At 35.7% G+C, this 17,914-nt stretch overlaps 1 protein-coding gene across 5 annotated transcripts in view; it reads right to left on the bottom strand.

Annotated features, from left to right (window-relative positions):
• The window catches only part of BRIP1 (BRCA1 interacting DNA helicase 1), a 204,673-nt gene that overhangs the window by 49,487 nt on the left and 137,272 nt on the right, over positions 1-17,914 (bottom strand). For all 5 annotated transcript variants that reach the window (XR_011071764.1, XM_068529684.1, XM_068529682.1 and 2 more), the window contains 2 exons: positions 15,224-15,383; positions 14,094-14,215 (listed from right to left, as the gene is read on the bottom strand). Coding sequence is in view for 4 of the 5 variants with exons in the window: in XM_068529684.1 (XP_068385785.1) it covers positions 14,094-14,215; positions 15,224-15,383 (282 nt within the window). In the remaining variant the exon portion in view is untranslated. The remainder of the gene's footprint in view (positions 1-14,093; positions 14,216-15,223; positions 15,384-17,914) is intronic.

Here is a 17,914-nt window from a genome sequence, read left to right as displayed (position 1 = left end):
ACCAAAAGGATCATACTGTATATGTCAACAAAAAATTTAAGTCACAAGTTTGAATATTATTTTTTCCACTTAGTCAAACCCAACAGTGCTGGCTTTAAATAGGTCTGTACAAGAGTAGCCTCTTACAAGTTTCATAAGTAGCTTCTGAAGAAATAAGTGGTGTGATAAATATGAGCTGGAACTATAAATGCATCTCTTTACTACTGCCTCATATGAAAGACGGTGGAATTTGTCCCAATTCGTATACATATGTATTATGATTTCAGTAATAAATGCTTTCCTAAAAGCAATCAATATAGGCAGAATATACTTTTATTTTCTTGTATGTAAGCTTTATGACAAAAGTTCAAGCCTGGAAATAAGACTAAGAACAAATGATCAGCTAAACTTACTAATTAAAAATATTAAGAAAACTTAGCCTCAGAAAAATAAACACATTTGTCTAGCAAACACTCAAGAAGAACAGTTTTATCTTTAGCCAAGGTATAGAACCTAAAATGTAAACATTTATAGCAAACCAAATCTGGAAGACAGAGACTGTGCATTAGACATTTATTGCTCCATACCATCACAGTGTAAACACTTTTATCAGGGTATCACAATATAAATTCCAATGGTTAGAGTTCTAAACTCAGCGTAAGAGCTTGTATATGAAATAAGTTAGCTAGATAAAAGGAATATAGCTGGTTTTATTTCATCTGGCATATTTTCAAAATTTCTGAAACACCAAGTTAACCAAATATAGTATATATATTGTTTTAAATGGGGAAAAATGGGTTTCTGCCAAGAGTTAAGAAGCCAGGCTCCCTTTTAGACTTAAATACACACACACACACACACACTCGAAATGGTTTTCAATTGTTACTTACTCTCCTTGTTACACTACACTAGGAGGTGACCACAGTAATCTACCAAGAAATAAGAATCAAGACATAGTAACAGACATAGTAACTAATATAACTTATCTCACATAGGCTTGAAGGTTGCTTTCAATAAGACACTTTTTGCAGAGAAACCTGTTATACTTTGTGTCATAAATTGTCAGTGTTGAAATAAACAGCCTAAAAATTTCAAATATAAATAAAAGAACAAAATATATTCCCCTCAAATCAAGCATCTCTTGCTCTCAACATATTCAACCTTAAGTGGTTATAATAATTTAGCTACTAGCCCAGAATAGTTTATTGGTAACACAGTAACATTCAAGCAATTCTGAATAAAGGCTTTAGATAATAATAATGCAAAAACATCTGTCAGTATGGAGCATTAGATCTTAGTGGTTTTTTTTTTAATTATGAAAATAATTTGTCAAGATAAGAGCCCAGGAAAAAAGCAGAAATTAATATTTTTCTATTAAAAGAAAAGAAAGACAGTTAATACTTTAAGACATGCAAGAAACAACAATATATGCTTATTCTGTCAATATATGCTTATTCTGTAAAGGGTTAACTTTAAAATTTTTTTAAAGAAAAATAGGCTTTGTTGCAATTTAGTTAGGCTATCCATAATAAAATATTATACAGATAAACCTGAAAATGCTTAAATTATCATCTCTACAAAATACTATATATATGTATATATATATATTTTTTTTTTTTTGAGGAAAGGAGATATAATGGAAAAAGCACACGGCTTAGAGTCAAAGCTTTGACATTTATTAGTTGTTTGAACTTGGGTAAGTCACAGTACCCCATTTAGCTTTCTTTCTCAGTTTCTTCCTCTGTAAATGGAAGAAAATAATTCCTGCCCACATTACCTCATAGAGCTGGTTCAAGAAAGAAATGACAATGGACACAAAACTGTAAAGCATCATATGTTAGAGGTAAGCAGGCTGGAGAGTCATTACTTATCCTGCATTTCTAAAAACCAATATAGGTTTGGGTGGCATGCTGTTGTAATATATTGTTGCATGTAAATGAAAAAAGTCATAGGACTGACAGACAACGTAGGCCAACTACCTTAGAGTTCTGACACTTAGATCAACTCTCTCTGAAGGCGCTCAACCTATACTACTAAACATAAGGACACATTATTTTAGGTGACTTAAAAGTTTCTTCAGCTTACGGAGTGGCTACTTTTTCATCATATATCAATGAAAATATGTACATTGGCAGGACTCATAGAGAACAGTATTTAGTTTTGAAACATACCTTTTTCTAAATGACTTCTGCAATTGATCTTAAATTTTCTGAGAAATTATAACTAACATTAGCACTCTTTAATATTCTTCAAAATATTTTTTGACCACTTTGCAACCTATGAGCTGTATTTGAAGAGAACTATATAAAACATGTTAGTGGTGTGATCTACAGAATGAGTACATGATTGTCCTCTATTAGTCTAAATATTATTCCTTACATATATCTTACAATCTAGAGCTTCCCTTGTTAAAGTCACATACAAGAGCCAAATACTATGAATAAAACCCTTCTAGCAATAATAACTAACAAAATGAAATATTGTCTTACATAAGAAAGCAATGTGAGACTGTATATGGAACCCTAGGCTCTTGAAGGAATGTGCCAATATTTAGAGGTTTTGTTAAGCGGAATGAGTAGTGCTGTATTCAGCAAGTGATAAAGATCTGCACCTGCTCCTATACAACCCTGGAAGATAAGGAGGTCTCTCACGGAAGAGGCTTGTGGATGCGAGAAGATGTAAAACTAAGCACTGAGGCCCTGGGAGGACTCCACAAAAGTTTAGTGGCAATGGCAGGCAAAGAAAGTAGAAGCTAATCCTAGTGAGAGGAGGCTCAGACTCAGAGTTCACATGATTAAGTACCATTAAAAATGAACATGAGCAAGAGAAAATGTGTAAAAGATTACGTGAGGACTTCCCTTCTGGCGCAGTGGTTGGGAGTCTGCCTGCGAATGCAGGGGACACAGGTTCAAGCCCTGGTCCAGGAAGATCCCACATGCCGCAGAGCGACTAAGCCCGTGCGCCACAACTACTGAGCCTGCGCTCTAGAGCCTGCGAGCCACAACTACTGAAGCCTGTGCACCTAGAGCCTGTGCTCTGCAACAAGAGAAGCCACCTCAATGAGAAGTCCACGCACTACAACGAAGACCCAACACAGCCAAAAATAAATAAATAAATAAATTTATTTAAAAAAAAAAAGATTACATGAGTACTGGAAAACACTGAAAACATACTAAAACATACTTAAAACTATGTTTATTACCTCCACAGCCCAACAAATGAATTCTGATACTTTTGCCATCTAGATTTTTATATTATTATATCCAAACATCTTTCAAACATAAGTAAATGTTTGATTTTTAAAAAGCATTTGTTACTTTCTACCTTTGCAATATTATTGTTAGGAATGTTTGATTCAGAGCTTCTCAAAAGTGAATGTGTGAGCGTGGGAATAAAGCATGTGGGATCATAGCACTTCAAAGTCTCATACTTTATCTTAGAAAGTAATGAAGACTTCTGGTTTCAGGAAGGCAAAAAAAATTTTTTTTTTCTTTCCTTGCCTCTTAAAAACCGACCCCAAATTAAAAGATAAATAAGAAAGAGAAATAGTCTCTATCTTCAATTAAACTAAGACATCTGTAACCTTAAACCCAAATATATGACTGTGAAAAGCAGACTAAATGACTAAGCAGAGAGGAGAAAGTTCAAACCGAAGTACCCACAGAGCTACTGATGGGAAATAAGCCAGTTAGGCCAGCAGGAGTCCAGAAAGGCTGAGGAAACTGATGCATAGGGCAACTGCTGGAGGATATGTACCACAAAGATGAAATAAGAAACAAGAAACAGGAACAAGGTCTGAGATCCAGGAAACTTGGGACCCAACACAGAAGACAAGCAAATCAAATTCCTAGGATGACAGCAAAGGGAAATCTCAGGATATTGGCAGTTAAGTGAGTTTAAAGAGCAACTTAAGTCTTGATTGAAGCAGGAGATCAGAAGGCTCCAAAAGGGGTGTCTTCAGGGGGAGAAAAAGAACTGACCTATTATCTGACAGGTCTCATAGAAAAACTGTATTGAGAGGTGTTGCAGATTTATTAAAGATTTCTTTAAAGATATATATATTTAAAATATTTATTTATTTGGTTGTGCTGGGTCTTAGTTGTGGCAGGTAGGCTCCTTAGTTGTGGCTCACCAGCTCCTTAGTTGTGGCAATGCGAACTCTTAGTTGTGGCATGCACGTGGGATCTAGTTCCCTGACCAGGGATCGAACCCGGGCCCCTTGTATTGGGAGCACAGAATCTTAACCATTGTGCCACCGGAGAAGTCCCTAAAGATATTTTTAAAAGAAAAACTAAAAAAGTTAAAGGAAGGAAGGAAATCATTTGACTACAGTGAACAATATTTTCATAGTCATGATAATGTGAATATTGACTATGGATTTAATAAAAAATTGTGATTTAACGATATTGGGAGGATGTAAGAAGGGCAAGGCGGAGTAAGTGAGGTAAAATCCTATCTCATGTAGGAAGTAAACAGTTAATGTCTAAAATTGATTATATGGATGTAAATACCAGATGAAATAGATAAAAGAAGTGAAAGTCACTGCTTCTCAGAAGCAGGGGCTGGGAAAGGGGTAGAAGCCAAGAGATTGTTAATATAAGAAACCATCTAATGTTTTTAGTATAAATCAGGCTCTTAGTAAAAGTTTTATTGGATTTTTTTCAACTTGATAAAAAATAACTAAAAAATAAATGTAGATTGTTCATTTTAATTCATGACATACACTTGTATGTTTCACTATATAAAACAATGGTGTTCAACTGAGAGTGATTTTGCCTACCAGAAGATATTGGCACTATCTGAAGACATTTTTGGTTGTCACAACTGGTGAGGGAGAAACACTTGCTACTGGCATCTACAGGTAAGTCCAGAGATGCAGCTAAACATCCTACAATGCACAGGACATCACTCACAACAAAAAATTATCCTGCCCAAAATGTCACTACTGCCAAGCTAGAGAAACCCTGCTATTAAGTAATTTTAAAGAACAAATCTGGTCATTTTGATGTGATAGGAATTACACTATGACTTATTACGTAGCTTACTATATTCCTTGGCACACCGGGAGTATCTGTTCCAAAGGTAGAAAGCATAAATTGAACTCATTCCCAAGGTATCAAACCTTAATCTCAGTGAAAAACAGGGAAGACTGATGCTGTAAACACTGAACACTGATGTCTACTACAGTTTATATTATCTTTGACCTTAAGGCTTTATAATTGGGAAAAAACAAGTGACACAATTGCTTCTTTATTACTTTAAGTTCAACATTCCTCACAAGAGTGTAAGCTCCATGAGACAAGGGGCTATAATCTGTGAATGTATCACCGTGTCACCAGTCTATAAAGTACTTGGTACTCTAGCCAGATATTCAAAAAATGGTTGTTTCACTATTCTGAATAGTCTTAATAACTTGAATAGTTTTATAATCTGGCCTTTGATGAGGCCATTCCACTTGATCAAATGTTTGTATGTTTGAATCTCAACGTAGACAAATCTCATTTCTCTGAGATTTGAATTTCCACCTATTTTAGGCAAATCACTCAAAGTAAAAGGATATCTGGATGGGAGGTGAAAGGTGTTGCTCAACCTCACTTTCCCTAAGCATTGGAACACCCAGACCCTATCCAACCAAAACATCCTGTTACACGTTCAAGTACTTTACTAAATTATAGACATCATTAGAAGTAGCATCTTGTTTATTTCTGCACTTAACTGTATTTAGTACAAATCAGGCTCTTAGTGAAAGTTTGTTACTGAATGAATAAATGAATGCTAAAACACTCAAGATCATTAACACAATGATAAAAGAGATTCAAAAGGAAAATATGAATCTACTCAAAATTATTAGGAAAGGTTTTTGTTTCTGAAATCAAGTTGGTCTTGATATGCTATAATCCCTTGCATTCCCGCCTTCATTCATCTACTCAGGAATAGTCATACTGCTGCCAAAACAACAAGAATAATGAAGGAACAACATCAGTCTACTTAAAAAGAAATGTCAGATTCAAGAATTCTAATACTGCCATCATCTAATAATACTTTGACACTTGAAAGCACTGGTTTAATGTGCACTCAATTTTATTAATGCTGTTATCCTCTGGGGCAAGCAAGGGATAACAGCCCTTTTCTGAGGTTTATAAAACGCCAAGAATGCATGGTAGCTTATAAATTTATGTGTGTTTGTTATAAAGTCAATAACTAACTTAACAAAATTAAAATAGATGCCAGTATCTTTCAATCATTAATGTAATTTTTCAAAATTGATTAAAAAATAATACACTTAAATAGTCCATTATCTTCAGAGCTAAAAGAAGTTTCCCAAATGAAAAAAGGAATTCATAATGATTATCATATGCCAATACTGAGATAACTAATCAGATCACTATTGGAATTTTAAATAGTTTCCAAATGAAATCTATCTTGGTGACTCAACATACTATATTACTAAAGCAAAATAATACACAAACATAAAATTTACTATTTTAGTTATTTTAGTAATTGTAAGAGCTCTTCTGATATCGAATATTACCATCAAATTTTATTAAACCTGTTATAGAAATCTAAGATACCAACTGGAACATTTTTAAAGCATAAAAATTTTTAGGCACATGCCATGGTTTTATGCATTTTTCTTCAGAGGAAAAGGCACAATACCCATGAAGGGAGAATATTTTTATATACTACTAAACTGTGCTAAGGAATACAAATAAAATGGAATTTTAAACTCTAAATATCATACCTTACAACATCTCACAAATTATGCCCATGCCACCAACTTGAGATGTGGATGCCTGAATTATAAAGTTGAAGGCTGTTATAAGTTTTTATATCATACTAATTGGCCAAAGGATTTGTTTTAGACATCCACTAAAAGGGCAGAGTTGTTATACTGTGACTTAATTGCATTAAAAGAAAACAACTTTTCTTTTAGTTATATTTTTCCACCAACATCTAATCATATAAAGGCCTTGGTTCACTCTCCTGCCCCTCAAATACTTTGCTTTAGTGCACAGAAAGTTTTCTTTTTAGCTATTACACGATTAAGTATGTCCTTATAGAATGATCAGAAGCATCTGGGAAAGGTGGAACTGAAAAAAATCCTCACCAGCAAAGTCAGCTTAATGCTTGTCCTTCAGAGTGGCCCATTATCAACATTTCACAGTGGGTTTCTTTATTTTCAGGTCCCTGAGGTATGTGCAATAAATTATGACTTGAACTAAACAAGCCACACTTGGCTCCAAAATGAAATTTTCCTACCTCTACTTTCTAGTCCCCAAGGTGGGAAGAGGAAATCCTGGTCACAGCCAAACAAGTCATATTTTTGGCTCTAACATACATTTTCCTGCTTCTCTAAAAGCCTAACTCTGCAGTTGAGACTACAAGAGTCTTAAGTTAGTATTTTAAACTGTATTTTAATTTTTACTTCCATAATCTGTCTCAAATTTAAGAAAAAAATTTAGTATCATAAAATTAAGGTCATTGCCCTCTTTGTCCCACTCAAATCACTTTTCTAACTCAGACACTGACCTTAACTCCTTAAAACAGGAATTCAAATAAAGCAATAGAGAAAACAAGACAGAAATAGATTGTTTTGTTTTCATAAGATAGAATATTTCTGGTTCTCATTTATAAATAATTTCCACTTATTTTGCATGACAGACTGAGTACTAATGTAAAAGAAAACCGTAAAGTCCTAATTTATGGTCCAGTAATTTGAAGTATTGTTTTAGGTTTGGAAGAGCCACTTATGGAAATCATTTAGTTCATCAATTCATTTTATAGAAAACCAGAATATGGCAGACACACCCTGAGGTGACTCCCAGAGAGTCATGTCTTGTATAATTCTCTCACCTTGAGTGTGAGCAGAACCTGTGACTTGCTTCTAGCCAACAGAATATGGCAAGGGTGATGGGGTAGTCACTCCCTTGATTAGATCATGTTATAAGGCAAAGGTGTGAGGAAGTTACTCCTGTTATTATGTTGTTGTATGAATCCATCTTAGGAGACTGGAGCTAGACAGTATCTTGTTGGCCTTGAATAAATAACCTGCCATGCTGTGAGAGGGCCTGTGAGAAGGCCACATAACAAGGAACTCTGAGTAGCCTGCAGGAGATGAGAGCAGCTCCTGGCTAGATCAGTCCTACAACTATAAGGAACTGAACTCTGCCAACATCCTAAATGAACTCAGAAGAAGACCCCAAGAGCCAGATGAGAAAGCAGCCCAGCCAACAACATTGACTGCAGTTTTGTGGAAACGTGAGCAAAGGACCCAGCTAAGCCACACCCAGGCTCCTGACCCATGGAAACTGTAACATAAGAAATGTGTGCTGCTGCGCTTCCCTGGTGGCGCAGTGGTTGAGAATCTGCCTGCTAATGCAGGGGACACGGGTTCGAGCCCTGGTCTGGGAAGATCCCACATGCCACGGAGCGGCTGGGCCCGTGAGCCACAACTACTGAACCTGCGCGACTGGAGCCTGTGCCACGCAACGGGAGGGGCCGCGATAGTGAAAGGCCCGCGCACCGCGATGAAGAGTGGCCCCCACTTGCCGCAACTAGAGAAAGCCCTCGCACGAACCGAAGACCCAGCACAGCCAAAAATAAATAAATAAATAAATAAAAATAAAAGTAGCGACTAAAAAAAAAAAAAAAAAAAGAAAAAGAAATGTGTGCTGTTTTAAGCCACTATGTTTGTGGTAATTTGTAACACAACAATAGAACACTAATATAAAGAGTGACAGCCAGTATAATTAATATACTCTCTCCATTATTATGTTCTACTATGTATTAGGGTGTAAAATGCTATTGGAATTGAGCATTCCCTTCATAACTCCTTTAATGATTTATGATTGTAACAACATACTGTACTGCCTTATTATAAGTCATATTAATGTTTACTACTGTCCTAGTCATTATCATCAAATAATGATTACTATCATTATGATGCCTTAATTAAAGAGTCCAGGAATGGAGGGTTGTTGTTTTTTAATAACAAGGTCAAGTAAAACAAACAACAAAACCAAATACTATTTTGATAACTTATATTAAATATATTGAACTTTTAGTTTTATTTTAATTAATTTTACTTAATATTTAGTATATATTTAATACTTAGTTATATTTAAATATATAAGTATACATATTTAAGACTTTAAATATAAATATATTAAATAATAAACATATTTAATCATTAATTAAATCAATTTATTGAACACTCACTATATTCCAAGGCAATATTTAATTGTAGAGACAAAGGTACTTAAGAAATTGTCCTAATCCTTTAGGTAATCTAACAGATTATAAAACATATTTATAAACACTAAAATATAACATAATGAAGGCAGTGTAAGTATGTGCTTTAGGAAGTAATAAAAAACACTGGTAAAATTAACTATGTAGGTAAATATAAAAGCCAATATTATCATACTTTTGGTTTGTAACTGGTTGTTTTTCATGTGATTTAAAAGGCAAAAGCATAAAATGATAATTGTAAATTATGTTAATGGCACACAATGTATAAAGATGTAATCTATGACAATAACAATATAAAAAGGGAGAGACAGAGATTAACCCCAAGGTAACACTAATTCCCAAGGTAACACTAAGAAAATAACTGAAAAATATACACAAAAGGAAAGAAGGGAATCAACATAGTACATAGCAAAAAACAGCTAAACACAAAAAAGGCAATAATGAATGAACTGAGGAACAAAAAGCACATAAGACATGCAGAAAACAAATAGTTAAATGGTAAAACAAGCCCTTCCTTATCAGTAATTACTTTAAACATAAATGGATTAAACTCTCCAACAGAAAGGCAGATATTGGCAGAATGAATTAAAAAACATGATCCAGGGCTTCCCTGGTGGCGCAGTGGTTGAGAGTCGGCCTGCCGGTGCAGGGGACATGGGTTCGAGCCCTGGTCTGGGAGGATCCCACATGCCGTGGAGCAACTGGGCCCGTGAGCCACAATTACTGAGCCTGCGCTTCTGGAGCCTGTGCTCCGCAGTGGGAGAGGCCGCGATAGTGAGAGGCCCGCGCACTGCGATGAGGAGTGGCCCCCGCTTGCCGCAAACTAGAGAAAGCCCTCGCACAGAAACGAAGACCCAACACAGCCATAAATAAATAAATAAAACCCAAAAGTTAAAAAAAAAAAAAACAAAAAAAAAACATGATCCAGGACTTCCCTGGTGGCGTGGTGGTTATGAATCCGCCTGCCAATGCAGGGGACATGGGTTCGAGCCCTGGCCTGGGAAGATCCCACATGCCATGGAGCAACTAAGCCCATGTGCCACACCTACTGAGCCTGCGCTCTAGAGCCCATGAGCCACAACTACTGAGCCTGCGCGCCACAGCTACTGAAGCCCACACACCTAGAGACCGTGCTCCACAGCAAGAGAAGCCACCACAATGAGATGCCCGCGCACTGCAACTAAGAGTAGCCCCTGCTCGATTCAACTAGAGAAAGCCCACGAGCAGCATCGAAGACCCAACGCAGCCAAAAATAAATAAATTAAAAAAAAAAAACATGATCCAACTATATGATGTCTACAAGAGACTCATTTTAGATATAAGGAAGTTAGACTCATTTTACAACATATACAAAACTTTACTCAAAATGGATCAAATATTTAAATTTAAGAGCAAAAACTATGAAACTCTTTGACAAAAAACATTAGGGGCAAATCTGCATGACCATGGATTTGGCAATGTTTTCCTAAATATAACACCAAAAACACAGGCAACAACAACAAAAAATGAAGTGGGCTTTATTAAAATTTCAAACTTCGTATTTCTTTTATATCTTATAGAAGTGTACTATTATTTTCAATAACTTATTTGATCATTTATAAATTTTAAGAAATCCATAATGGTGCTCTGAGTTATTTCAGATACTCAGATATTTCAGGTCCTATTATATTCTGGTCATTTCCAGAAGATAAAAGTCCTTAATTATTATAAAAATTGCATATCTATACTCTTAAAGCTTATAAACATCAGTCTTTTGAATGAATGCTTTATAAATATCCTTTAGTTATTGAAAAAAAAGGCCAGGACTCCTTTTTGGAGTCCTTATTCTAAGCCCTTTGCCATGTGTGGTGGAAAATACCCCCTCCCCCCAGCCCCGCCACTGCTGTTGACTTTGGGCTTGCGCATGTGACATGCTTTGGGCAATATGTTGGTAGATGTGACATAAGCAGGTATTTGAAAAGTGCTTACACAGTCAAGCCTGCTCTCTTGTACCTCTGCCATTGCAATAACATGTTTTGGCTGGTCTGTTGGTCCACAAAGGATGAGATCCATCAGCAGAGCTGATCCAGTTGAGTGCAACCTATGTTGGTCAAACCATAGCAGGGTGACTGAGCCCAGGTGAAATCATCTGTTGCCCACCCCACCCTCATAGATGCTGACCCATAGTAAATGACTGGTATTTTAAGCCACTGAGCTTTAGAATTGTTTGTTAGACAGGAAGAAGTGATCCAGACATATGCAACAAGAAATACACTTCCAAGTCTTTCCAATAATGACTTTTCCTCTTTATCTGTCTGTCCCTTGATCCTGCAGCTCAGACTACTCTTGGGTCCACCCTACTTGTCCCTTTTAGGAACCACTAGGGAAACTCCTTTACAATCACCCTCCTCTCCTCCCCTATGCAGACCTCATTGAAGCTTCTGTTATTTTGCTGTTTTATACAACTAGAGCCATTGGAATTCAAATAAGCACAACTATGACAAGTAGGACCATTACTGAGGAATGTCAGAGCAGGTCACTGGTATCTTTTTTTTTAAGACAGACTGAGATGTTGCCTGGGAAGAACTTATCCTGAGGAAAGAAAGCATTAAGAAATCCAAGATTGGTGCAATAACAACACCCAGAATCACAGTTGTTGGGAATGACAGTAGAGAAAGTAGAAGGTAAGTGTAATTTTTTTTTTCACAAGTAACACTTTATTTAATTTTAAGGATTTTTCAAAGAATAACATAATAAACACCTGTGTTCTCCCCATATTTTCTTTAAGCTTGTTTTTTAGTAAAACAGCTATTATAGGAAAAGCTGAAGTCCCTTTTGATAACTACCCCCAATATCATTCCTTTCTCTTCTCATACATAATCACTATTATGAGTTTGATGTGAATTCTTTCAGGGCTTGTTACTTTGTGAGTGTAATATTTAGTACAACCTAGCTATGAGCCATAAAGCTCCTTTTCCAGCTCTGAAGGACTCATACATACATAGGTCCAAGAATGAAAGAAGATACAAGCAAAAGTTGAAAGAGCTAGTTTTAGGGGGAAAAATTTATATTTAAGACGTGGGAAGAATGCGGGGTAGAAAGTGTGGGGAAGAGATTCTCTCCACTTAAAAGCAGTGTTAGTACAGTAATATAGGGCCAAGGTAAAATGATAAGACATCAAAAAAAGACAGTACCACTGCCGACAGCAGGGCAATCTGCAGAACTCAGCTTCAGTGGAATGAGCACTAATGCTATTGATGGTGAACACAACAGTTTTCTTGAGTCGATGTCTACTGTTTCATCAGTAGTAGTAGTCAGAGGCAGCATCAGCCACTTTAGAATAGGAGCCCTGGGAATGGTCATCAGCACTCTCAGTGGTAGCACTGGTGGCTGGAGAAAGGCAGTAGAAGCCACCAAAGTTACTGTAGGCTGAAAGGATTAAATACCTCCTGAGGACTTTCAGAAATTTTGACAAGGTCCAGAGGTTAGGGAAGAGTAGAAGCTAACTAGAGAAATATTATTACTATTAATACTATATAATTCACAGTGTCTAGTAAAATATTATCAATAAAGAACATAACTGCCTAGGGAAAGAATTCTTGTTTTAGTATGAGATCCTAACAGGTTGTATCCTGCGAGGGATATGGATTATACTCAACGGAGTCAGCTCAGTGGCCAGAAAACCTCAAGTCTTGGTCTCAGGTTGCTAGGAACTTCAAATTCCTGCAGGAAGTGAAAGAAAATCCTCCCCTATAAAGATAACATCACCTTAGGCTTCAAATTATTACTCCAAATAATTTTTCAAGTATGTTTAGCAAACAATTAGCGATAATGAAGCAAAACTCCTGTTTCTGACCAAGGTAGAATACCTGGTTTAGGAATATCCCTCCCACTGTAAGTAACTGTAAAACTGGACAAAACAGATAAAGCAACTGCTTTTAGGGAGTAGACACCAGGCAGCCTAAAACTGTAATCTCATAAGATCCATTAGGTGAACTCTATGACTCTCAGCTCTCTTCCTAGGTATAATTTTCCGACAGTAGCACAGAGCACTGAAGTACAAGCAGAGTATGGTGTTTCTGCCAAGCTGAAGTGGAAAATATCAGAACTTGAAACAGCGAAAATCACTAAAATCTGCAGGGCAAGGCATGGCATTGGAGAGAAGGGAGATAGATAGAGAAAGGGCCCTAGAATTCCCCGGGGGCTCCCTGTCAGTCTGTGGCTAAGAGTTTGATAAAACACAAATTGCTGGGCTCTACCTCCAAAGCTTCTGATTCAGTAGGTCTGGATGGAGCCTGGAAATATATATTTCTATTAAGTTCCCAGATAACAGTGATGCTCCCGACCCAGGACCACACTTTGAAAATCACTCTTATTAAGCAGAAGACAGGGTAAGTTAAAAATAAAATAAACCCGTATCTCCTAAACCTTTCTCACTCATTCAGAGTCACCAGACCATTAAAATAAAATGTCTGGGGCTTCCCTGGTGGCGCAGTGGTTGAGAATCCGCCTGCCAGTGCAGAGGACATGGGTTTGAGCCCTGGTCCGGGAAGATCCCACATGCCGCGGAGCAACTAAGCCCGTGTGCCACAACTACTGAGCCTGTACTCTAGAGCCTGTGCGCTTAGAGCCCGTGCTCTGCAACAAGAGAAGCCACCGCAATGACAAGCCCGTGCATCGCAATGAAGAGTAGCCCCCGCTCGCCACAACTAGGGAAAGGACTGTGCAGCAACCAAGACCCAATGCAGCCAAAAATAAATTAATTAATTAAAAAATAAAATAAAATAAAATGCCTGAGGATACAAGAAAAATGCCTAATTAACCTTACACAAAATCAACAACTTCTGTGAGAAATAAAACTTCTTAAGGCTTTGCTGGCCTACCTGTAGATCTTTCACATTTGGAAAAGGAATTCCTATTGTTATGACAGCACGGGCGTTGTCATCTGAGAAATCCAGACCCTCACTCACTTTACCACGACAAACTGCCACCAGGAGGGCACCATCTTAAGCAACAGAAAATCAACATTTTTATAAGCACACTCAAAATTCCCAGAAATTCTTATTCTTGTCATTTTGAAAAGATCTGATTATTAATTATAATACCAAATTTTAAGAATCAAAATTAAAAACTATTATAAAGTTTTAAAAATTCAATGTCTTCAAATAAATAAAAGAAACAAAATTACATTTAGGTGCAACATGGTGGAACCAATTTATAAACTGTGTATCTCTCAGTTAAACTGTACAGAAAAACCATGTCAGAGTAGTAACTTGCATGTAAACTGAGCATCTGTGAACCAACTGTTTTAACTTTAAAATACTGAAAGTGAAATCATTACCTTTACCACCAGAATGTAAAGTTATCAGAATGATTTAAATAACTCTAATATATACTATATATCATATTGAATCAATATTATATTGAAAAGTATTTAAAACACACATACACAGAATACTCTGTGTATAATCTTACCATACAAGGATATTGACAATTATGTTACAATATCTTTATGATGTTGCACTGTTCATAAATTACTATTAGCCCTTTTTGTCAAACTTTTTATGGGCATTCTCTAACTTTGAAATTTAGCCTTCAGTTATGTTTTGAAAACTCAAGTTTACCTTATGTAATAAAATATAAGCACAAAGTATATTTTTTACATAAAAATGTAGGGCTCATTTGGCTAGTAAGGAAGATATTAATGCATACTCTACCTACCTTCTTTAACAAAACATTTTAGTTAGCGTAAGGAAGTCTATGGGATAATACCTGAACGCATGCCGTTTCATAAAACTGAACTGGCATCTTCAAGTGAAAATATTCATAGGAGAACAACTCCAAATAAAAGAATTTCTTTAACCTATTTTCTTTTCACTCAGGATTATAAAATATAATTTTTCTCAAGTGCAATTCATTTAAAAAAGATAACAAATAAAATTCTAACAGCACCAACTTTTCACTTTATGGGAAAAATTTTTTTTTCACTGACCATCGAATAATTTCCAATTACCTTTTTCTCCTTTGTACTTGATCGCATCATAGTACACCTGCAGTAATTCATCAAAATCAGTTTTTTCTCCTCTCTGTGGTTCTACAATGACTGTCTTCACCAACTCCAGATTGTGCCATACACCAGTGGAGAGCCAACGTTCTTTTAACTTTTCTAATAACTGGAAAGGGGAAAGAAAAAAAATGTTTTTTGTGTGTGTGTCCAACTGAACTTACATTTATTTGTTGAAAGACAATGTGACTACAATGGCAAGAGTATTAACCTTTCTGTGCTTGACTCCATAAAATGAGGAAAACAATTATATGTCATAGAGTTGTTACTGGGTAAATTCATTAACCGATACAGAAAGCTTTGAATGATGTCTGGCACACAGTAAGAGCTCCATAGATGTTAGCTGTTGTGGCTGCTGTTACCACTACTATTACTACTAACATTACTGCTGCTACTGCTACTACTTCTATCATTGCTATCCTAGGGATTTCAAAAGCAGGAAAAAATTACTTCTGTCAAAATTCATAAATTTTAAGTTACCTCTAAATCTAAGGTGAAGTTCTTAATATCTTTAACTAAAGATACTTTAAATGAAGATTCTTTAAGATCATTTTACCTAGTCCATAGGCAGCTATGCTGTTTGAAAATTTGATCATCATTAATAAACTGAATTGAGTAAATATATAAACAGAGACTCAGGTAGCCAACAAGTAGAAAATATAAAGGCACAAATGGAACATTTACAAAAATAAACATGCTAGATTACAAAAGGACTTTCAACAAATTTCAAAGAATCCTTACCAGATTAACCACATATTCTAACAATGCAATTTTAGATTAAAAGTCGATAATATAAAGTTAGTGGGAATAAACAAACATACAAGCCAAACACTAAAGATTGTATTCTTAAAGAGCATATGTGTTATATGTCAATTATATCTCAATAAAGCTGGAAGAAAAAGAAAATAAATAACAAAAAAGAACATATGGTTTACAATTTATTTTATTTTTTTGGCTGCACCACACAGCATGCAGGATCTTAGTTCCTCAACAACGGATCGAACCCGTGCCCCTTGCAGTGGAAGCACAAAGTCCTAACCACTGGACCGCCGGGAATTCCCAAGAACATATGGTTTAGAGAGGAAAACACAATAGAATTCATGACATCTTTAGATATGAATGATAAAAAAAGCACCCATAATTCAAAACATGCGGGATGCAGTAAAGGCAAAACTTAGAAATATGCTTATAACTTGAAATGTATTTATTTAAAAAATTTAAAACTAATGGAATTAAGCATTCTTTTTAAGAAGCTAGAAAATTAAACAGAAAATGCAAAGAAAGCAGAAGTTATTAAACATAAGAGCTAAAATAAGTTTAAAAAGACAAAATCCAGTAGTAGAGATTATTATGATTTAAACTGAACTGCTTTACCTACTTGTTTTATGCAGAGTTCTATGCAATATGAACCAATTATTACAATACAGGCAAGCACCAAGAAATTACTCCAAATTCTCTAGAGAACAAAAACTAATTTTTATAAGATGGTTTATTTCCTCAGAATTTTACCTTATCTATTTTCAGAAATAATCTTAATAAGATTGTAAGACAAAATTTTAAAAAAATCACTGCTATGGTCTAAATGTTGGTGGTCCTCCAAAATCATTTTTTGAAATCCTAATCCCCAAAGATGAAGGTATTAGGAAGTGGGGTCTTTAAAGGTGATTAGGTCATGAGGGCGGAACTTCCACAAATGGGATTAGTACTCTTATAAAAAAGATCCACAAAGCTCCCTTGCCCCTTCTACCACAGGAGGACACAGCAAGAAAGCCACTGGCTTCTGACAGGAAGAGGGCTCTCACCTAACCACGCTGGCACCCTAATCCTGGACTTCCAGCCTCCAGAGCTGTGAGAAATAAGTTTCCGTTGTTTACATGCTACCAAGTCTGTGATATTTTGTTATAGCAGCCAGAACACACTAATCACTAAGAAAATCACTAATTGCTAAAATAGTTCACTGCATATTATACATTGATCATGGTGTCCTGATCAATAAAAATAAAAATTCCCCATAACACCATGTTAACAGGTAAAAAAACATAGGGATATTATTAATTAAAAAATCTTCTTTGAGTGCCTCAACATCGGCTATTAGAATTTGCTTTTTGAATATGCACTTTCTGAATCAAAGTTTCTCACCATGCAAATTCTTAGTCTGTTCTGGCTGCTGTAATTCAGTTAGAAGAGTGTAAAAATACCCCAAGGATGTAAAACCAGATGAAATGTGTCATGAATTTGCATAATTGTTAATTCTTAGTAGAATGAAATTCAATGATGGTATACCTTTTTCTGAAAACATAGATAATATTTCAACTCTTTTTCCTTGAGTCTGAGATAATAGCAATTTCAATGTTTTGAACATTCAAGATCTGGAGAAATACCTAACACTTTAATTAAGGAAGACCATTAAGTTGATGATTCCAAAATATATTCTATTTTAATAGACTAACATCTATTTAAGAAGGGAAATCTGAGAAATAAGAAAGAAACTGGTTCAATGCACAAAATTCTCCCCAAAGAAATCCAGTAGGGATTTTTTTCCCCATTATACAGAACAGAATTCTGTATATACAGAATTCTATTTATACAGAACAGAATTCAGAATATCAAAGAGTTATACATGATTATATATACAGAACA

This window comes from Eschrichtius robustus, chromosome 20 (genome assembly GCF_028021215.1).
Source record: "Eschrichtius robustus isolate mEscRob2 chromosome 20, mEscRob2.pri, whole genome shotgun sequence".
NCBI classification, from domain to species: Eukaryota; Metazoa; Chordata; class Mammalia; order Artiodactyla; family Eschrichtiidae; genus Eschrichtius; species Eschrichtius robustus.
The sequence above is the reverse complement of the archived record's forward strand: the minus strand, read 5'-3'. Positions and strand labels throughout refer to the sequence as shown.